This window comes from Acipenser ruthenus, chromosome 24, assembly GCF_902713425.1.
Source record: "Acipenser ruthenus chromosome 24, fAciRut3.2 maternal haplotype, whole genome shotgun sequence".
In the NCBI taxonomy this organism is placed as follows: Eukaryota; Metazoa; Chordata; class Actinopteri; order Acipenseriformes; family Acipenseridae; genus Acipenser; species Acipenser ruthenus.
Genome location: NC_081212.1, coordinates 13,543,928 through 13,566,954, shown reverse-complemented (window position 1 = coordinate 13,566,954; position 23,027 = coordinate 13,543,928). Strand labels below are relative to the sequence as shown.

At 41.1% G+C, this 23,027-nt stretch overlaps 1 protein-coding gene across 1 annotated transcript in view; it reads left to right on the top strand.

Moving 5' to 3' along the window:
* Positions 1-4,293: 4,293 nt before the first annotated feature.
* Positions 4,294-23,027, top strand: part of LOC117429369 (synaptotagmin-4) — a 55,835-nt gene continuing 37,101 nt past the window's right edge. The window contains exon 1 of the mRNA XM_034048771.3: positions 4,294-4,447. Coding sequence (XP_033904662.1) covers positions 4,426-4,447 — 22 coding nt within the window. The 5' untranslated portion in view covers positions 4,294-4,425. The remainder of the gene's footprint in view (positions 4,448-23,027) is intronic.

Here is a 23,027-nt window from a genome sequence, read left to right as displayed (position 1 = left end):
GCTTACCTCTGCTTTCACTCTGGTGTCCTCCTCTCTGCTGGTCACATGGTTTTAAAGGGTATTATGATTATGTAATTCTACAGATGTATTTTGACTTGCTCATTTACCAGCAGCCAAGCTTGGTATAGTGCTTTGTTGCGCCATTTAGTAGCCTGGACAGGATCCATCAACCAACAAGTAGGGAGGGGGTGCACAGGAAATACATTTGACTTCATTTTGGGGGGAGGGCGGGGGGCATATCTGAGCTCATCTTAATGCCTTTAGCACCATGTTTTAATTGCTCATTATGGGGGTGGGTGATTGTATTTACATGTTGCAGTACAGTATTGCAATGCTCTGATTTAAATGTATGGTAGCACAGTATAGCACACAGAACACTGTGATGCACATGTTTAAAGCTTTCTTTTGTTTTTAATTAGTAGAATGTGCTACACATGTACTGTTTAACAGACTAGGGGTTGAGAAGACACTTTAATAATGAACAGTATTGTATAGTAATATATTTCAGTTACACAGCATAATTGCAATATTGGTTACTGGTGAAGTGAAGTCAACAGCACTTATTGTCCCCATTTACTCTCAGTCCTTTGAAGTGATAGGGTTTGACTATATTGAAATCTGCTGTAGGTGTTTATTCCTTTCGTTTTGTTATGGGATTTTCAGTTCAAACACTGGCTTCTGAAACGGGTTGATACTGTTTTGTGTCAAGTGATTGTAAACAAAAATACTTGGGCAGTGTTCTGATTGGCTAACAAACTTAGATATATGGACAGAAAACCCCCAGAAAGGAACAACAAAATACATAAATAGAAAGGGTAACACTTTAGGGTTAGAGTTATATCGTGCAAAAAGATGTACACATTAAGTACATTGTAACTATTGTGGCAGAGTAGGGGCAAGAAAGATGTAGTCCTTCAGGTCCTACATCCCCCAGAATGCCACTGGAGTGAGCAAGGATGAATGACACCTGGCTGTAATAACTTTTAAAACTATCAATGAGGGGACACTGTGTGGCTCACCTTGTAAAAGCACAGCCGCATGGTGTGCAGGGTGAATCATAAATCACGCTAGCAGGGGGTTGAGAAGTCACTGGTCTTTGTTGGGGATTTCAGAGGTAGATTTAAAATAATCATTGTGCTGCAACGGACCCTACTGGCCAGGCACTTAGTGAGCTCAATCACACACCTGCAGGGCTGTCCTGTTCACCAGAGGCCAGTAGCTCACTGACATCCGCTCTCAAACTCCTGGGTGTAAAGGGGAATTGGCTTGGTGAGATGGGAGGACACCTCCACTTCTGCTGAGCTGTTGTGGAGAATTGCTGCGGTGAGGGAGCGTAATTGGACATCTTAAATTGGAGTGAAAATCATGGATAAACGAATTGAACACTGTAACAGGGACACCGTGCTATCCTTAGCTTCTATCTGCAGGAGGAAGCCAGACGCTCTGACTGAGATGTGCTGCTGGCTGTGTGAGTTTACAGGGAATGGCAGTCAGTCGGCTGCAGATCCCTGACCGGACAGTGTCGTGTCTCAGCAGAGCGTCTCATTATAAAAGGAAGCTGCTGGCATACCCTAGGGGCTGATGAGCCCAAAAGTCTCTGCACGGACTCTGCATGGTCACCTGCATTGGCCAAAGTTTGTTTTATTACCTGTGTTTTTTCGCTATGTTTTGATTTTTTTGTGTTCATTTTCACACGCCGTGTTTGTGTATCCGCTCCACGTGTGCATTGACCATGGCTAGGGCTCCATTGCTGGCCTTTACCTGTAATTTAGTTAAATGGTGAATCACTGTAAATAAATCCTGGGCACCTGTGCAGCATTGCAACTCCTATCTCTCTCACGTCTCACAGGCAATCTACATTTATAAAAAAAAAACAAAAAAACAAAAAAGCAAAACTATAAAAGACAAAACAGAAACTCAAGTCAAGTAGACCAATGGTTCAGCTACTGCCTTCATCACTGTAACTAGATATAGGGGTCATTTTGATTAACCTGTACCCTGATAAACTACGGTTGGATTTTAAAGGAGGATTTCACAGCCCTGGGGAATCCCCCAGGATTGCATCCATTACCTATCTGTGCTTATCCCGGGATTATCCCTAAAAATCAATGATGCAATCCAGGGGGATCCCCAGTGCTGTACCATGCTCTAATAAAATCAATGATGCAATCCAGGGGGATCCCCAGTGCTGTGCCATGCTCTAATAAAATCAATGATGCAATCCAGGGGGATCCCCAGTGCTGTACAGTGCTTTAATAAAATCCAGGGTGGCTTATCACTGTAGGTATTATAATTCAATATCACAGTTTACGATTGAGGGTCCAATTTTGAGGAAACTTGCTATAAGGCAAACATAAGGGCAAAGTGCTTTACATTTGCCCTGGATTGCGCATCCCCTTCATGCTGTGATTTTGAAGGAAGTTTGAGCTGGCTGGCACTGGTGGAATTCTGTTAGCGCTGACCAATGAAGAAAGAGTGGGAGTCAGAAGCTGCCAGCAGATCAGGAGGGTCGACAGCGCCTGTGTTTCAAATAAACCTCCCCTCACCTGGTTAGATTGAAACGCAGTCACCCCGATCTGCACCGTCATCGAAATCACTCATAGCGAACATACAAATGTGGCCCCACCCCGAAAGTTACATCGACCACTGGCACTGAAACAGACGTTAAAGAACTGGGCGTAACATGCCACCAAAATCACATTGCAGGGCAAAGGCATTTTGCTCCCGTTTGTGTTTTTTCAGCAACATCAGTGCCCATCGCGTTTTGCCCTAGTGCTAGAGGTCTGTCCCGTCATCAAAACTGGGCCCTGGGTGTTTGTGCATAGAAATATATATTGAATCGATAGCCAGCAGCTTTCACAAAAATCCCAGTTAATAAACCTCCTCAGCATGCATTTTATTCATTACATTACAAGGTAGGTATGTGAAATGATTACACATTTTTTTGTTCAATTTAAAGTTCTCTGTTTTAATGGTAGCATACAGTAACACTAATGTCCATCTGGCAACGAGATACGCTTCTTTACAGTTAAAAAAGAAATGCAGTAAAAGGTTTTAAGATATCCATCCCCCTCCAGTGGAGAATGCAGCAAGACAGATTTCATTGGCTGGCCAGCTTGGTTTTTCTGTCAGTATTGGTTGCTTGCTGTTGTTCTGTTGCGGAACACCAAATATCTCAGAAGTATGGAATTTTTTTTTTAAAACTTCATGCCCAAGGGACAGAATGCTAGAAAAATCTACTTGTCTTTCTTAAAAATCTACTTGCACACGCCCTGTTGCAGAAAACACACAAAAACGTAGAATATAACTTCTAGGATTTTGTTTTTATCCAACAGTGAACCCAATCAATTGATTGCTGACTAGTAACCGTTTCTGCTTCATGAAATTTAAGATACAAAGGGGCAGTGTCAGTATGATCACTGGCACTGGGGTTACACAGCTTTCATTGTTCTTTTCTTTATCCGGGCTTCTTTTCCTGAACCCAAAGTTCAAACGACTCTGAGACATGGTTCAAACTATTTCCTAATGATTGATTTGAACGTCATCTGTTGTTTTACAGCACACTTTTACTTGGCGCAGATGCCTTAGTTTCAGGAAGATGATGACGTACTGTATTACTTAAATAATTCATCACGCAGCCTTAGACATAGAATAGGAACCATTTTGCATTACTGGCAGTCTGCAGTTTTTATAGGACATGGTATACAATGCGTTGCTGGATTGAAGGACACATCCTGTGTGAATTGGAGGCCCCCTGAGTTATATTTCTATATCTATGGGAGCACCAGTTTGAAATAGAAATATATTGTCATATATTGATCTTCAAAAACAAAGAATGTAAAACAATGATCAAATCAATACAGTTATACAATATATTGCACATTATTACAGTACAATTGTACGACACTATTTGGCACAACAAGGGGCTCCGGGCGATATGAATTCCACACCGCTGTAACCTGCTGTAACCACAGGCTTCTGATATTTACATGTTGTATAAGAACTTCACAATTACCATTTGCTTTTTGTTATCATGAATAAACTGCTTGACAAGACATCTTAAATCTTAAATCTAGAGCAGTGTACAATATAATTCTGTATGACATGTAATCCCATTCCTCTCGCCAGTGGTGAATACAAACACTTGATTTCAGAATGGTTTGCATGAGGAATGTGTCTTATCAAGGGGTTTCAGAGGTCTACCCCCTGTGTCTCCCAGGCTCCGGTCTGCTTGCCTCCTCCTCCTCCCCACCCTGTTGTCACTCACTGGCTTGGCTGCTATAAGAGGCAGTGGGCAGAGAGCAGCTGCTCAGATTTCAAGCAGATCCCTGGACGCAGAGCTGGGGAGTGACTGGGACCTCTGGAGGAATATCCTGGAGTGGGAGGAATACTTTGGAAAGCTGTGCTCGAGGCTTTTAATGAATCATGGCTGAGTCGGGGTTGGAAGGTAGGCAGGCTGCACATGTATTTTCTTTGTTTAATTTGGTAAAGTGGCTATAGACTATAAAAAAGAATGTAAAAAGCACTTGTGCAATGGAATTGTGCCTGAATTCTGCGTTTTCTGTTTACAAGGTTTACAAATACAGCCATGGTGTTTAACTGCTGAAACCCATGTAAATGTTTACCATGGTAAGTTTGCAGTGGGATTTTGCAGTATTCTCTATGCATTAACTCTAGTTTACCATGATTTGGCATATTTTAGGGTATTTTAAGCAATGCAATGCATTAGAATTCATTGGACTCTCCTGACTTTTAGTTGTAATTATTGAAGCCCCATAGCACAAAAAATATGCCCCCCCCCCCCCAGCCTTTTGTTGTTGTTTTTTTCCTAGTCAAACCCAAAGGGTCTTTCCCTGAAAGTCTGAAAGTATCCATTAGAAGTAGAACACAGCGATTGCTTTTAGTTGGGGGGATGCTCTGATCTGCCCCTCTGTGTTTCAGAGAAAGGGAAAGCTTGCTGCACATGCTGCACAAAACAACAAGACAGTGTACTGACAGCCAGCCAGCTAGTGCTGGTGCAGCTGACGCACACAGCAGTGGAATTACCATGTGCAAGCTGATTGATTGTTCATCTGTTTTTAAGATTCCATTTCTAACTGGACTGTGATTCAAACACAGTTTGGGATTTCATTTATGCATAACTATTAAAACTCAATAGTGTTACATTTAGAAATTCTTAAAGAAACATTCACTGGACATGATCGAGGGCTGTGTAGAGGAAGAGACCTCAGGAATTGATAATAGAAGATATGTGTTTTATAACTTAGAGAAGAGTAAGGAGATTTCCCTTGACTAGCGGAGAACCTTCCTCACGGAGGACAAATCCAGCAGCAGCTGGGCTTCTAAGGTTGGGAAGTGAGCTTCACTTACCCCCAAGAGGAAGACTGCTGCAGAGGAGGGCGCAGTTGCACAGGAGGGCGCAGTTGCAGAGGAGGGCGCAGTTGCAGAGGAGGGTGCAGTTGCACAGGAGGGCGCAGTTGCAGAGGAGGGCGCAGTTGCAGAGGAGGGTGCAGTTGCACAGGAGGGTGCAGTTGCAGAGGAGGGCCCAGTTGCAGAGGAGGGTGCAGTTGCAAAGGTGGAGAGCCGAATAGAAGAGGAAAGCATAGTGGGGGAGGAGGCGAGGATGGTGAAAAACAAAAAAACACAAGACAGAGAGCAAACTCAAGGCTTGGGGTTTAAGTAGGGGATAGCAGATGTTATTGGTAGGAAGGAACTAGGGGGAGGAGCCCTCGTTCATGCCCCCTGAATAACACAAGTTTACAATAATAAATTCAATGACAAATGTTTTGACTTCTTTCGACTAATTTATCCATAACTATTAAAAACCCAATAATGCAACACTTTGAAATACTGAAAGAAACATAATAAATTAAATGACCAATGTTTCATAGTCAAAACTATTGTGACCTGTGATCCTCTATAATGAAGCATTCTTACATGAATCAGGATTTACAAACACACTATACTAAAGAGATCAGGATTTACAAACACGTTATACTAAAGGGATCAGGATTTACAAACACACTATACTAAAGGGATCAGGATTTAGTGTATGCTTTTTTTATTACAATGGCAGAAAATGCTAGTCATCTGCAGTCAAACAATGACGAGGATCACAGGAAAAATTCAGCCTGTGTGTGTGGAATAAAAACGATGATCTCTAAAATGAATTGCTAAAAATGAAAGACTGCATATTTTGTCAGCACACACACACACACACTATACAATTTGCAACACAAAGAGTGTTCCTATTCCTGTGCAGGTGTTCAGCAGTTGACACAGCTCACAATTATGTTTTAGTTCCATGTAAGTATAGTCTCCATTACATTGTAACAGCATGAAACCCATCTGGGATTTCTGTACAGTAATGCATGTGACTAAAACCCGCCTGTCTGTGTCTTATCAGTGCTGCTTTCCTCATGAGCTCCATAACACATGACAATATTATTAACAATAAAGAGTGTTTGCCTTGCACAATAACACACAGTACATTAGAAATGCTGTGCGTTTTAAATGCATCTCTGCAAACACACACCTACGCACACATTGATTAGGTTGACCTCAATTAGGCAATGCTCACAAACACAATTCACTGCAGTTAAGAAAGAAATGTGCGTGTGTGTCAGAACAGCAGTCAGTGCTCATTAAGAGGAGTTACATATTGGAAATCACTATCTCCACATATCATGTGTTATTATTTTTAATAACTAGTGAGTTAGAGGCTGCATCTCCTACATCCAGCACTGGCTTCCAGTACAACACTGTAGCTAGGAAGTTAGAGTCTGCATCTAATAGCACCCAGTACTGGCTTACAATTGTTGGAAGTACCCAGTGTTTCACAGATGATTGTGCTTCACGCTTGATTGTTGGAAGTACCCAGTGTTTCACGGATGATTGTGTTTCATGGATGATTGTTGGAAGTACCCAGTGTTTCACGGATGTGTTGGAAGTACCCAGTGTTTCACGGATGATTGTGCTTCACGCTTGATTGTTGGAAGTACCCAGTGTTTCACGGATGATTGTGTTTCACAGATGATTGTTGGAAGTACCCAGTGTTTCACGGATGTGTTGGAAGTACTCAGTGTTTCACAGATGATTGTGCTTCACGCTTGATTGTTGGAAGTACCCAGTGTTTCATGGATGATTGTGTTTCACAGATGATTGTTGGAAGTACCCAGTGTTTCACGGATGTGTTGGAAGTACCCAGCGTTTCATGGATGATTGTGTTTCACGGATGATTGTTGAAAGTACCCAGTGTTTCACGGATGATTGTTGGAAGTACCCAGTGTTTCACGGATGTGTTGGAAGTACCCAGTGTTTCACAGGTGATTGTGTTTCACGGATGATTGTTGGAAGTACCCAGTGTTTCACGGATGTGTTGGAAGTACTCAGTGTTTCACGGATGTGTTGGAAGTACCCAGTGTTTCACAGATGATTGTGTTTCACAGATGATTGTTGGAAGTACCCAGTGTCTCACGGATGATTGTTGGAAGTACCCAGTGTTTCACGGATGTGTTGGAAGTACCCAGTGTTTCACAGGTGATTGTGTTTCACGGATGATTGTTGGAAGTACCCAGTGTTTCACGGATGTGTTGGAAGTACTCAGTGTTTCACGGATGTGTTGGAAGTACCCAGTGTTTCACAGGTGATTGTGTTTCACAGATGATTGTTGGAAGTACCCAGTGTCTCACGGATGATTATGTTTCACAAATGATTGTTGGAAGTACCCAGTGTTTCACGGATGATTGTGTTTCACAGATGATTGTTGGAAGTACCCAGTGTTTCACAGATGATTGTGTTTCACAGATGATTGTTGGAAGTACCCAGTGTTTCACGGATGATTGTGTTTCACAGATGATTGTTGGAAGTACCCAGTGTTTCATGGATGATTGTGTTTCACAGATGATTGTTGGAAGTACCCAGTGTTTCACAGATGATTGTGTTTCACAGATGATTGTTGGAAGTACCCAGTGTTTCACAGATGATTGTGTTTCACAGATGATTGTTGGAAGTACCCAGTGTTTCATGGATGATTGTGTTTCACAGATGATTGTTGGAAGTACCCAGTGTTTCATGGATGATTGTGTTTCACAGATGATTGTTGGAAGTACCCAGTGTTTCATGGATGATTGTGTTTCACAGATGATTGTTGGAAGTACCCAGTGTTTCACAGATGATTGTGTTTCACAGATGATTGTTGGAAGTACCCAGTGTTTCATGGATGATTGTGTTTCACAGATGATTGTTGGAAGTACCCAGTGTTTCACGGATGATTGTGTTTAACGGATGATTAGTGGAAGTACCCAGTGTTTCACGGATGATTGTGTTTCACAGATGATTGTTGGAAGTACCCAGTGTTTCACGGATGATTGTGTTTCACAGATGATTGTTGGAAGTACCCAGTGTTTCATGGATGATTGTGTTTCACAGATGATTGTTGGAAGTACCCAGTGTTTCACTGATGATTGTGTTTAACGGATGATTAGTGGAAGTACCCAGTATTTTGCTTTCTATCCCTGTTGAATTAAGTGTGTTATGTATGCTTCTTTAATGTTGTCTCTGCTTGTATCATTATTGTCTATTCCAGCTTATGAAAAGTGAGGTGGGGAAACATTGCATAGGCTTCAGGGTACAATGCTGTGGGTATCAGTGCATAGTGCAATACTAATAGGCTTCCTCACCTCACTTCACCATAATTTAGCAAAAATAGTTACTAAGCAAATAACAAATCTAAGCAAAACTATGGAGAATGAAATATGAAATATTTCAAAAATGGAGACAAATTAAGATATATGAATCCTGGTGAACTTCACATTAAAGAAATGCAAATTGTCAAAATGCATCTTAAAGAGCGACTTGTCATATGGAACAGAATAACAGAATTATCTTAACTAATATATTGTTCTTTTTGTTTAGAATCACTTTGCACATCATTTTCTGTTTCAGTCTTCAGATCCTGGGAATGTTTTAAGCACCCATTTGCTTTCTCACATGGAACAAACATAAATGGGGGCAGAGCGTCGCAGTGGGGCAAGTTAATGGTTACACTCTGCGTACCAGCTGAACTTAGCAAGGGACTTCACACTTCTGTGTTTTAAAAAGTCCCCAAGACTTGACTGAAACAGAAAATCGCATACAAAATGATTGTAAAAACAATACATTCATTAAAGTAACAGTATATTTCATATCCATTCAAATGTATCTTTAAAGCTAGAAACTATAAAAACTATAAAAACAACAAGTCTTTTGAGGTCTCAGTTTGAAGTCACTCAGTTTGTAAATACTTGCACATGGAAAGTTTGACTGTTACTGGGGCACTTAATAATCTCACATGATGCCTGATATAAAGCAAGCTATTTTGGCTTGAGCACAATTTAATTGTTGCTTATCTGGCTGTTATCAGCTAATTGCTGCTTGGTTTGCCAACATTATGAAGCCTACCCAATGTAATCATGTCCTCTATTATAGTACCTGCAGGGCTTAGATTCAGTGAGACAAAACAAAGTGACTCAGACTGTGCTCCCTACAGGACAGGCTTCAGTGACTCAGACTGTGCTCTCTACAGGACAGGATTCGGTGACTTAGACTGTGCTCCCTACAGGACAGGCTTCAGTGACTCAGACTGTGCTCCCTACAGGACAGGCTTCAGTGACTCAGACTGTGCTCCCTACTGTACAGGCTTCAGTGACTCAGACTGTGCTCCCTACTGTACAGGCTTCAGTGACTCAGACTGTGCTCCCTACAGGACAGGCTTCAGTGAGACTTTGCTCCCTACAGGACAGGCTTCAGTGACTCACACTGTGCTCCCTACAGGACAGGATTCAGTGACTCAGACTGTGCTCCCTACAGGACAGGCTTCAGTGACTCACACTGTGCTCCCTACAGGACAGGCTTCAGTGACTCAGACTGTGCTCCCTACAGGACAGGCTTCAGTGACTCAGACTCTGCTCTCTACAGAATAGGCTTCAGTGACAGACTGTGCTCCCTACAGGACAGGGTCAATTATGAATGGCTATTGAAGGGAAATTACCATCTTCAGCATTTTAAAATGAGTGGATCAGATTTTATTTTACAGGTTTTGTTTTTTATAGTTTAGGTTAAACCACGTCAAATTTTGAATTTAAAGAAATAGCCTATCCCTTATAAAGGTTCACCACGGTAAATGTACACAGTAATTTTGTAGTTTCCACCATGCTTTTACTATGCATTTTCCATAGTTTATCATTGTTTGCCATGTTTTTAATATGCTTTACCATGCTTCTCTGGGCTTTGCAATGCATACCTATGATTTTTTTCATATTGCTGTACTTTACTATGAGAAATTTTTAGTTGGGATATTTCAGGACATACACACAGCAGGGAAAAGCAGGTGAAATCATGTTGTATGTTATGAGACTTAAATAAAACCTCAGAACATTTACATGAATATGAATAATTGAATACACTTATTAAAAAGGGTTGGGTTTATTGGTTTAAACCTCAAATCAGAAACCCAGTTTAAATAAGTAAACATACATCACATTGTTGTGATTAGCAATAAAAGAAGAAGCGAAAGAGAAGTTGTGGGCTTCTTGCTCTCAAGTGTAGTTTATTGAAGATAAAAGTTCTGAGTTGCAAAGTTACAACCAGACATCTTAAAGGTTACATGCTGACAGCAGTTTGCAGGTATCCTCTCTCCAGCAGGGATCAGAACAATACAAAGCACATTTCAGTATTCTCAGTTTAAATGCAGTGTTTCAGTGACATCATGATTTTTCTTTAAACCAATCACAAGAAGACAAGTTTCTTTTGGTTACAGTTATACAATCTTTTAATCAGTCCAAGTATCTAACACTGTCCAGATCTCCCTGAAGGGGCTAGCTTTTACAACACCATCATAAACCAAACTTGTTCCTAAGCCTGAAGGTAATTTAACCTTTTAGTCAAAGCAAGGACAGGAGATAACAGCCTGTTCTGGAACAACCTTATGGTCATCCTTTTATTTAGAGTAAGAACAGGAACAACTGAAAGATCTTAATCAGCTTTTCAGGTTCTGACCAGAATTCAAGACAGAAAGATTTGGTCTCTCTCTACCTAAATTTAACCAAAATTTACCTTCATAGTAAATTCAATCTACGAGTTGTATTATAAGATCTAACAATGAATTTATCTCTATTTAAATGTACCAACACACGTTACCTTTAATAAATCCTGTATAATAGATATAATAGTGATTCAAAGTATGCTGATCCTGTTCTAGAAGCACAGAGCCCCATTTCAAAGTATATACTGATCCTTTTCTAGAAGCAGAGCCCCATTTCAAAGTATATACTGATGCTATTCTAGAAGCACCGAACCCCGTTTCAATGTATGTACTGATCCTGTTCTAGAAGCACAGAGCCCCATTTCAAAGTATATACTGATGCTATTAAAGAAGCACAGAGCCCCATTTAAAAGTATATACTGATGCTATTAAAGAAGCACAGAGCCCCATTTAAAAGTATATACTTATGCTATTATAGTAGCACAGAGCCCCATTTAGAAGTATATAAGTATCCTGTTCGAGAAACACAGCGCTCTATTCCCACAGCTTGGTAACTTGAGGAAAACTCTGAGGATAAAACATTTCTGAAAAAACAATTGTGCATAGTTAAGTAAACATCATATACTCATCATAATAAAACAAAACATCATAATGAAACAAAACATTACATTTAAGTTGGAATAGAAAAGCAAAGCATATTTACCTCTATATATTGTAATACGTTTACACTGAATTTAGGTTCGTAGCCCCTTTTTAATGCAGACCCAGTCACAAGAATTGACAGTTTTAAAGCACTTTCGTGCGATTTTATTATTTACAGAAATAAGACAACTGTAAACAAAACAAAAACCTAACTCCGCTTTGGAGCGATAACTAAACTTTTTTTTACTTTTGGTTCCTAACTAAAATCAGACGGCTAAGCCATTTACCAATTTTAACACAATTCTTCAAACAGACACAAAGGTTTCCACACTACCTTTACAAAACCACACAGGTTTCCTTACCGTGACAGCCTCTCTCCCTCACACAGACTGGAGACTGCCCAGAACAAACATTTATCCTGGTTTAAATACCTGCCTGCTAATTGCAGGTGGCATTGATTTTATTATTAGAGCCAGGTGTACCCTATCCTGACTCCCTCCAGTGGCATTCTGGGGGATGTAGTCTTTTGGCCCCTCCTTGCCTACATCTTTTCCCCATCCTCTCCCTGGTCTGTTACACATCCTCCCCTTGTCTTAACAAGACACTGGCCATTTAATGACCACCCCCAACCACCCTTAAAAGAGCACCCACCCTCCAGTCTGATTTCTTTAATCTTCGCCCTCTTCCACGGGCGGGCTTGAGGGTGGGTCGGTCCCTCCGGCGCTTTCAGTGAGGGACCGCAAACCGGCGACACAGGACCCCACCGGGATGACAGGGGTGACTGAAGCGACGGCCGGGGAACAGGAGGATGCAGCAGCGGGCAGAGGTCTTCACCTGGGGACCGGCGCAGCGATGTCCGATCACCCAGGGGGAGCGAAGCAGCGAGCAGGGGGAGCACCAGCGACGTCTGGCAGCAGCCCAGCGACGTCTGGGTGCTCGGAGAGAGCGAAGTAGGGAACTGGAGGCAGAGCTATTGTATATATTACACACAAGTGGTGAGGAGGAAAACTGACTTCCTGCCTTCACAGACTCACACTTTGCTCTTGTGGTTTATCAGGTCTCTAGAAATCCTCACTTGAATTGTAACCTCTTAGGTACAGTTGGGTGTACATTTATTCCTATAATATTACATCCTGGGCAAACAGCAGTGCACAATTTAATATGAACTATATACTGTATCTGAAAATGACGATGACTCATTTTTGTAATTAATTCCGATATGAAGCACCGCGGCTGTCCTTTCCTTTGTGTTTTTTTGTCAATACAGAATTGTGCGTGGGTATGCTCTGAACATGCAGACACACAAGTCCAATTAGCATTCTGTGAGATAACAAAGTATAACAATGACAGCATTGCCTTAACAATCCATGTGAGTGTACAGGAGCTGCACTAATGGATTAGAGATGACTGCTCTCTAGGACTAACCCTATGCTGGCCCTCCTCTCATTATCATGTACCCCCATTCCTAAAGGCAACAGTGTTCTGTTTTTGTCTTGTAGCATTTCATTAGTATTCTTTACATAATAGTTTTAATAATGCCTTGGATCATAGATATTAAAGCTATGCATCACTCGACAAGTAGCTCTACTCTCACGCTGCACTGTAAACTGGTTTCAAATGTCCACTCAGCCAGTGAGAGAGTCTTAAGGAGGAGACCAGTCACAATACATATTAGTGCTCCCAACATTCATAGTTTCTCTCAATTAAAGGTACAACTTATGGAACTCAAGTAAACACAAAGTTCAGATTGTTCTGTTAGTGCTAGTAAATCACAAAGAGCCTTATTTTCAAAGCAGTTACTCCAGTCTTTAACTCGTATTTTTTAAAGAGGTTAAAGACCTGTTCATTTATACAAACCAGAAACAAGTAATACAATCAAAGTTCTCTTCATCTCTCTCAAGTAACACAATCAAAGTTCTCTTCATCTCTCTCAAGTAATACAATCACAGTTCTCTTCATCTCTCTCAAGTAATACAATCAAAGTTCTCTTCATCTCTCTCAAGTAATACAATCAAAGTTTTCTTCATCTCTCAATTAATACAGTCAAAGTTCTCTTCATCTCTCTCAATCAAGTAACACAATCAAAGTTCTCTTCATCTCTCTCAATCAAGTAACACAATCAAAGTTCTCTTCATCTCACTCAAGTAATACAATCAAAGTTCTCTTCATCTCTCTCAATTAATACAGTCAAAGTTCTCTTCATCTCTCTCAATCAAGTAACACAATCAAAGTTCTCTTCATCTCTCTCAAGTAATAGTCAAAGTTCTCTTCATCTCAATCAAGTAACACAATCAAAGTTCTCTTCATCTCACTCAAGTAATACAGTCACATTTCTCTTCATCTCTCATGGTGTTTGTTTCTCATTTTATAATTAAAAATGAATATGAATATTACTCCTTTAAAAAAAACGAGTGAATTAAAATACAACCGCCCCAGTTGGCACTACTTCAAAAAATGAAAGATATATAATAAAATAAACATTTCAAAAGAAACTAGTGTACAAACAGGTGTAAACAGGTATATGTACATACAAAAAAATAAAAACAAATTATTTTTTAATTTAAAACGAAAGTCATATGTTTTCTCTTGCGTGCAGAATCTAGGTTTAGCTGCTGCAACCTACTGCTTCGCAATTTTCTGATCGAAATGTTTCTGCCAAAGCCCTGTGGCTAGCTTTAAGATGAAATCTCTCCTACTGATATTTTTCCCGGTACATTCTTTGTACAAAACAAAGGAATTTATTGCTGCCAGGTCCAGTAGAGATAAAAACAGGCTTGTGTGTGTGTGTGTGTGTGTATATATATATATATATATATATATATATATATATATATATATATATATATATATATATATATATATATATATATATACTGTAGCGTTTTTGTCAGGTTTATGAAGCAGGACTCACGGAGACAGTGTGGAATTCTCGGTCTCGAATTTTTATTGAAATAAACAGAGAATTCCTGTCAGGGGCCGGAATTCATGCCACTAAAACAACAAACCCTTATTTATCCTCTATTGCTATCTCTCTCGCTTTGTCTCTAGTCGCTGCCACTCTCTCACTCTCAGTCTCTCTCCCCTCTGTCACTCATGCACCACCTGATATATCCTCTGCTCATCGCCCGCCGCTGTCCGGCTCAACCAATCGACCCAAGGTCTGCAGTCCCCCCTTTCCCGCTGCTAACTAACGGCGTGACCCGTTCCCCTTACAATACCAGGCGCGTAGCGTCCATTGAGGCAGCCTCAGCAGTCGCCTCGGTAAAAATCGGCTCAATTCTTAATTGTGAAAAAAAAAAACAAAAAAAAAAAAACGTACCCACTTTTTTTTTTAAGAGTGTAAAATTTTATATATATATATATATATAAAATTTACACTATATCTAACAGTAATGTGAAGACATTAAATTATATATATATATATATATATATATATATATATATATATATATATATATATATATATATATATATATATATATAATGTCTTCACATTACTGTTATCTCGAGCTGTACAGACACTGCGGTATGTAAAATTCGCGCCACAAGGACGTTTCTCATTAGTCAGTTTCCCAAGTTACTCTGTACTCTGGTTTACATTGCAGCGCTAACATGAAACGGAGAAAAAAACAACCAATTACACATTTCTTTCAAAAGAAGCCAACTCTTGGTAAGAATCAATGTTAAGTGAATTTATCATTTATATTGTGTTTTCCCCTGCGCGATGTGATGTTTTTTTTTTTTTTCATCTAGAATGTTTTAACGCCAGCACAGCAAAAATCGAAGTACCTGTTTTTATGATGACATTAAATGTGTAGCTAAACCGGAATAGCTGGCTGTATGTTTTTTTTTTTTTTTTTTTCTCGTCACTTTAACTGGACAGTCAGCTTGTCCAAGTATCACCCTACCTGCCATAGCATAGCGTTTTATTATAGCATAGTGGCTGTGTATTTGCATGTATAGCGACCCGGCCTGTGCGCTAGGCAGCACCAGGACCTCTGCTGACCGGTTTCCCCCGCCTGAAGTACTGTACTACTTCAGAGTTCTAGCGTTCAGAGGTGGGAACATCACATTATTATTATTATTGCTGTTGTTGTTGTTGTTGTTGTTGTTGTTGTTGTTGTTGTTATTAGTGTTGTTATTTTTGGTGAATCCCTTGTCAAAGTTCTATAGGGTCATACAAATATTGTACACGAACAGCCATTCTATGGCTTCAACCCAGCCGTCAGAGTCCAGAGCTCTAACTACGACTACCACAGCCAGGGCCGGATTAACCTTTTGTGGGCCTGGCGCCAAACAGATTTGTGGGCCCCCATTTGTGGAACCATTGTAAAAGACAGGGGATCAACACAGAAGTTGTCTTTGACACATCATGTTTTTGAGCGCCGCTTACATTTTTTTTCATCATTTTCTTAGTCACTTGTTCCTTGATGTTTACTCTCCCGCTCTGAAACAGTGCATGCACAGGCAATACACCTGTAGTGTACACTCAAAACACACTACTAGTCACTTTCAAAACACTCTCAAGCTCAAAACACATTGCTTTTAACAGTTATGGTATTACATTTGTATTTTCCCCAAACGTTTTTCAGCTAAAGCGAACTGAATTAACTAACATAACAATGTACAAATAGAAACGGTAACCATGCAAATGTACTGTATATCAAAATACAGAGTTGAAATACAAAGCAAACAAAAAATAAAAATTACCAAAATTAACTATACACAAAAAACCCCCCAAAAAACAGTACTACATACAGAAACACACACAGACGAATACAGTAAATTGGAATCTATGGCTAATGGATGCCTTCTTTCAAGCATACTATTTGAGCTCCTTTGCTTCAAAAACAACAATCATTCTCGAGGGATTACACATTTTTTTCGCTATACAGCATGTTTTGAATATCTTATCTTGTTTAATACAACTTTTTTAATGAACAAAAAAAAGTTGAATTAGTATTATAACAAACAGTAACATACTGATGTACATACTGATAGAATGTGTCTATTTTGTGGTTCACCTTTGTCGTTTTTTGTGTGCCTTGTGTTTGTACATTAGTTTGCCACCTGTAATGAAAAAACGCTGGACTGTCTCCAAAAATTAGCCTTTCTTCCACTATTCCTTTAAGTGCATCTGGGTATTTCCCGTTTGATAAATAACAGAATATTTCTTGAAAGTTGGACTCTCCTTTTCCACCAGTCACAGTGTCAGCACCAGTCCCAGCAGTGCAAGCACCAGTCCCAGCAGTGTCAGCACCAGTCAGTGTCAGCACCAGTCACAGTGTCAGCACCAGTCCCAGCAGTGCAAGCACCAGTCCCAGCAGTGTCAGCACCAGTCAGTGTCAGCACCAGCCCCAGTCAGTGTCAGCACCAGTCACAGTGTCAGCCCCAGCAGTGTCAGCACCAGCCACAATGTCAGCACTAGTCACAGCAGTATCAGCACCAGTCTTACCAGTCAGCAGCAGTTACCAGTCCCAGCAGTGTAAGGCACCTTAAGTAGCAGTGAACCAAATGCATGTCAATAAAGGTATGAACCCATCTACCTATTAATACTGATGTCATATTCTTGTCAAGTTAAAATAACATATTTCTGACAGTGTCAATATGGTCATTTTAGGTTGCTGTGGTTTTGCTGGGAGACAATTAGTTTTAATCTTTGAAATAATATGGGTCATCAAATTTTAACTTTAACATCATCATCCAAGGGACTTAATATTGCTTTGCAGTTTGCATGAACAGTCTCCAGGCTTTATAAGATGATTACTTTTACCTTTGTGACATGAACAGGATCTGCAAGAGGTTTGTTCAACTTTTTTTTTATTTTTGCCTCAGTAAAAATCTAATCCTAGCTACGCCCCCTGAATACACATAATATAAGATAGACAAGACAAATGGGACAGACAACAAGTCCTGCAACGATACAATTGTCTGGGTCGTTACAATATATACAACTTTCAGACACGTAGAGTAATTTAAATTTGAAAACCTCAAACTGTCAAAATGACTGCCGTGGTGGTTCTAGTGTTAATTAATAAAGGAAAATATTTGAAAGTATGGACCAAAGTATACTCAAGGGCTGCATTGCCAGTATTTAAAAATAATAACCTTGATATAGTTAAATCAAATTTGTCATAGACAATCAGAGAACTGTCAGCCAATATAAACAACAAAGACCATTCCCAGAGAGCTGTGCCTCGGTCAGTGAATCTATTGAACAGATAAGCAACGTGCTACCTAACACTTCATGTTATCAACAGGTAGGGATTAACTGAGCCACCCCTTTTATAAACATGGATAATAATGCAGGTTCCTAAGCAACTTCAAAGTGGCAAAACAAATCTAAATTAGATGCAATAACAACATTTTCATTGAAATAAGGAAACGTTGATGAAAAGAGTGCTGTTAAGTGACTATTGTGATGTCACTGTTTTGAGTTGAAGGAATTCGCAAAGATGCCTCTGTTATGATGTTGTAAAGCAGGTGATGTCAACTAGTGACGCCGTCAGGCTCGGGACTTAAAAAAAAAAAAAAATGTAATCGTGTCAAAACACTTGTCCTTTGAAACTCTGACATATTTGTTAACTATTTTATGATTTTGTCTGCATTAAAATCTTGCCCTAAACTTCTTTTTTTTCCATTTTGGCTGAACGGTGATAATGATAGTTTGAGATAACAGGTTGCTGCAGTGTGCGCGTGACAGACCTCAGGTACAGGTCACAATGTAAGCAGTGCACAAAACGTCAGGTATTATTGGAGGTTAGCGGCTTTTCAAAAATATATCACCAGAAATCTAACTCTCAAAATCAAAAGAGAAAAAAAAAGAATCAGAACTGACAAACGAGCAGCTTCTTAGTATTTTTTTAACTCCTGCAAATCAAGCCAAAAGTGATGTCATTTGACAAGGAGAATTTAACAGCCTGGACAAAGACGCAGCTTTATCTCTTTTGAAATCAGACCGAGAATTTGGCACTCACCATGGAGAAAAGAAGATAAATCGGCGACAGTCCATTTCCAAAATGTTACGAGTTACTTGTGTTACTCAAACGACCCAGGTATGTGGCCAGAGGAAAAAACTGATTTTGAGAGGCAAAATATCATCAAATGTTGTCTGACAAGCGTAGTCCTTCAGCGCCATGCCATCTATAAGAATATTCATAGACGTGTCACATTCATCTATCACCATTACCAAGTAGGCCGTTTTCAAAAATAATCTTTACCCAACTAACAGTATACAGTGGCTCTCAAAAGTATTCACCCCCCTTGGACTTTTCCACATTTTATCGTGTTACAACATGGAATCAAAATGGATTTAATTAGGAGTTTTTGCCACTGATCAACACAAAAAAAGTGAAAAATAAAATCTACAAATTGTTCTAAATTAATTACAAATATAAAACAGAAAATAATTGATTGCATAAGTATTCACCCCCTTTGCTATGACACACCTAAATAAGCTCTGGTGCAACCAATTGTCTTTAGAAGTCACATAATTAGTTGAATGGAGTCCACCTGTGTACAATTAGGGTGTTTCACATGATTTCAGGTTAAATACACCTGTCTCTGGGAGGTCCCACAGTTGGTTAGTACATTTCCTAACAAAAACAACATCATGAAGACGAAGGAACATTCAAAGCAAATCCGGAATAAGGTTCTTCAAAAACACCAATCAGGAGTAGGATATAAGAACATTTCCAAGGCATTGAATATCCCCCGGAGCACAGTAAAGTCCATTATTAAGAAATGGAGAGAATATGGCACAACTGTGACTCTGTCTAGAACAGGCCATCCTCAAAATCTGAGTGTCCGGGCGAGAAGGGCACTAGTCAGGGAGGCCACCAAGAGGCCTATGGCAACTCTAAAGGAGTCACAGTCTTCCACAGCTCAGCTGGGAGACACTGTGCATACAGCAACAATAGCCTGGGTGCTTCACAAAACTAACCTTTATGGGAGAGTGGCAAAAAGAAAGCCATTGTTGAAAAAAACTCACATCAAATCTCAGCTAGAGTTTGCCAGAAGGCATGTGGGAGACTCTGAGACCAAGTGGAAGAAGATTCTATGGTCTGATGAGTGGTGGTGGCAGCATCATGCTATGGGGATGCTTCTCTGCGTCAGGGCCTGGAAAGCTCGTGAAGATAAAGGGCAAAATGGATGCAGCAAAGTACAGAGAAATCCTGGAGGAAAACCTGCTGAAGTCTGCAAGAGACCTGGGACTTGGGAGAAGATTCATCTTCCAGCAGGACAATGACCCCAAACATACAGCCAAAGCCACACTGGAGTGTCTTAAAAACAAAAAGGTCAATGTCCTGGAGTGGCCCAGTCAATGCCCGGACCTCAATCCAATTGAGAATATGTGGAAAGAGTTGAAAATTGCTGTTCACCAAAGGTCCCCATCCAACTTGACGGAGCTTGAGCAATTTTGCAAAGAAGAATGGGCAAAAATTGCAGTGTCCAGATGTGCAAAGCAGGTAAAGACTTATCCAAATAGACTCATGGCTGTAATTGCTGCCAAAGGTGCCTCTACCAAATATTGACTCAAGGGAGTGAATACTTATGCAATCAATTATTTTCTGTTTTGTATTTGTAATTAATTTAGAATAATTTGTAGATTTTATTTTTCACTTTGACATTATGGACTTTTTATGTGTTGATCAGTGGCAAAAACTCCTAATTAAATCCATTTTGATTCCATTTTGTAACACAATAAAATGAGGATAAGTCCAAGGGGGGTGAATACTTTTGAGAGCCACTGTAATTAGTGTTCTGCGGTATATCGATACCTATGGTATATCACGATACCAAAATCATACTATACTAATGTCGGGGTATAGAAATATCCAAGTATCGCTGTCTTTCAATACCGTGGGTTTTTTGTTTTACCTTTTAAAACAAACTCTAATTGTGTACTTTAAAAACAATATGAACTAAGCTTACTCATTTCCACTTAGCGGAATGGCCAACTACCCTGTGTGTTCTTGGAAAATGAAATGACGGCAGCTGTAATGGCGAATGCCGCTTGGTGTGGAACTATGACAACGGCAATCTGGTTGAAGGCGGACAGCCAAAATGTTGAAAGTGTTTTAAAGAAGTGAAAAACAAGGGAGGAAACACCACCAGTTTATTGAAACTTCTTTCAGATCACCACCCTAATCTCTTTGCAGTTTCTTCAGTTCTTTTAGTTTAAGTGAATCCCCAGTGTGTATTACTTCTAAAAAAAGTTACAGCAAAGATAACACATAAAACAAGAAAGTGCTAGAAGCTGATTAAAAGGGAGTTCATTGATGCTTGTTTTTGTCAGTACAGTGCATTTGCTGAAAAAAATATACTTTGCAGATGTGTCATTAAAACATGTCAAATGTTAGCAATGTTTTTACATTCTTTGGATTTTGTGGTAATCAGTATTTTATGTGTATGTATGTGTGTGTGGCAATGTGCCCCGTCCCTGTGTGCATTTGTGTGTTGCGTGCGTGTGTTAATGTTGGTGTATAGTCATTGGTACATGGGATATAAACGGGTCTGTGTTTCACGTGTATTTAAAAAGTGTATTTGTATTTAGGCACGGGATTGCACATCACGCACGTGCATTTAAAATATAATATGTGAACACAGGGTTTCACGTAATGAATTCACGTGCTGGGATTCAAGTGAATAATTAATTAGTAATTGAATCCCAGCACAAACAGTATAAATAGATGCACGGTTAGTCACTCGTGGTTAGGTGTTCAGAGAGTGGAGAACGGGTGAGAGAGAAGGAGTAAAAGCGTAATTATAAATATAATAAGTGTATTCTCACCGTGTTTGTTCGTCTCCGTTTCACCTGTGTGTTAGTGTCTAGTCGTTTTGTTTGTCTTTTTATTTTGGCGTGTAGTGCCGTGTCCCGTGTTTTTGTGCTGTTTGAAACCTTTTATTTTGTTAATAAACGCTGAGTGCAGCCATTGCACTCAGCTCATCACAACCACTGTCTGTGTCTGTGAATTCCTGCTTCTGGTCTGACGCCACCCACTCCGGCCGTCTTTGTGACACGTGGTGTCATCGTGGGATACTAGCGCCTCCAAGCGTCAGACCAGGAGGAGGGGTTTGGTTTAAAAATATATATATATATATATATATATATATATATATATATATATATATATATATATATATATATATATAATGGCAGAAGACGCCACAAAATGGCGGGACTGGTTCCTGGAGAATGCTGGGCTGGAGGCCCAGTCTCTGCCCATAGTCGTCCGGGCCCTGTGGATGATGGACAGTGAGAGATGGGAGGCCTATCAGCAGGAACACACCCCAAACACCTTGGAGGAAGGTGTGGAGTTTCTCCTCAGCTACCTGGAGGCAACGATAAATGGAACAGCAGCCCAGGTAGCAGGACCACCAGCAGAGGAGTACCTGCTGTCCCCATCTCCACCACCAGAGGGTGAATGCCTGCTGGTTTTGCCTCCACAGCCCAAGCGGGAGGCAGAGACAGATAAAGAGGTGAAGGACAGGGAGGAGGAGTGCCGCCTAAGGGCCAGGCATCCACGGCGATGTAACAAGCCATCGCCGGGGTGCCTCCTCTGCGACCAGGATCACCTGTTCGCCCACTGTCCCTTCCACAGTTATGGGGAGGAGCCTGAGCGTCCACAGCCCAAGCGGGAGGAGCCTGAGCGTCCACAGCCCAAGCGGGAGGAGCCTGAGCGTCCACAGCCCAAGCGGGAGGAGCCTGAGCGTCCACAGCCCAAGCGGGAGGAGCCTGAGCGTCCACAGCCCGAGCAGGAGGAGCCTGAGCGTCCACAGCCCGAGCAGGAGGAGCCTGAGCGTCCACAGCCCAAACGGGAGGAGCCTGAGCGTCCACAGCCCAAACGGGAGGAGCCTGAGCGTCCACAGCCCAAACGGGAGGAGCCTGAGCGTCCACAGCCCAAACGGGAGGAGCCCGAGCGTCCACAGCCCAAGCGGAAGGAGCCCGAACGTCCTACGCCTGAGTGGGAGGAGCCCGAACGTCCTACGCCTGAGTGGGAGGAGCCCGAACGTCCTACGCCTGAGTGGGAGGAGCCCGAACGTCCTACGCCTGAGTGGGAGGAGCCCGAACGTCCTACGCCTGAGTGGGAGGAGCCCGAACGTCCACGGCCCAAGAGGGGGGAGTCGGTGCGTCCACAGCCCAAAAGGGAGGAGTCAGTGCGTCCACAGCCCAAAAGGGAGGAGTCGGTGCGTCCACAGCCCAAAGGGAGGCAAGTCGGGGCTTCCACAGCCCTGGGACCCAAGCCACCAGCAGAGGGAAAATGCCTGCTGGTTCAGCCCCAAGAGCCGGAAGGGGAGGAGTTACAGGCTCAACCCCCTGAAAATTTTTCGGGGGGAGAGGAGCTGGAGCTACCTCTGC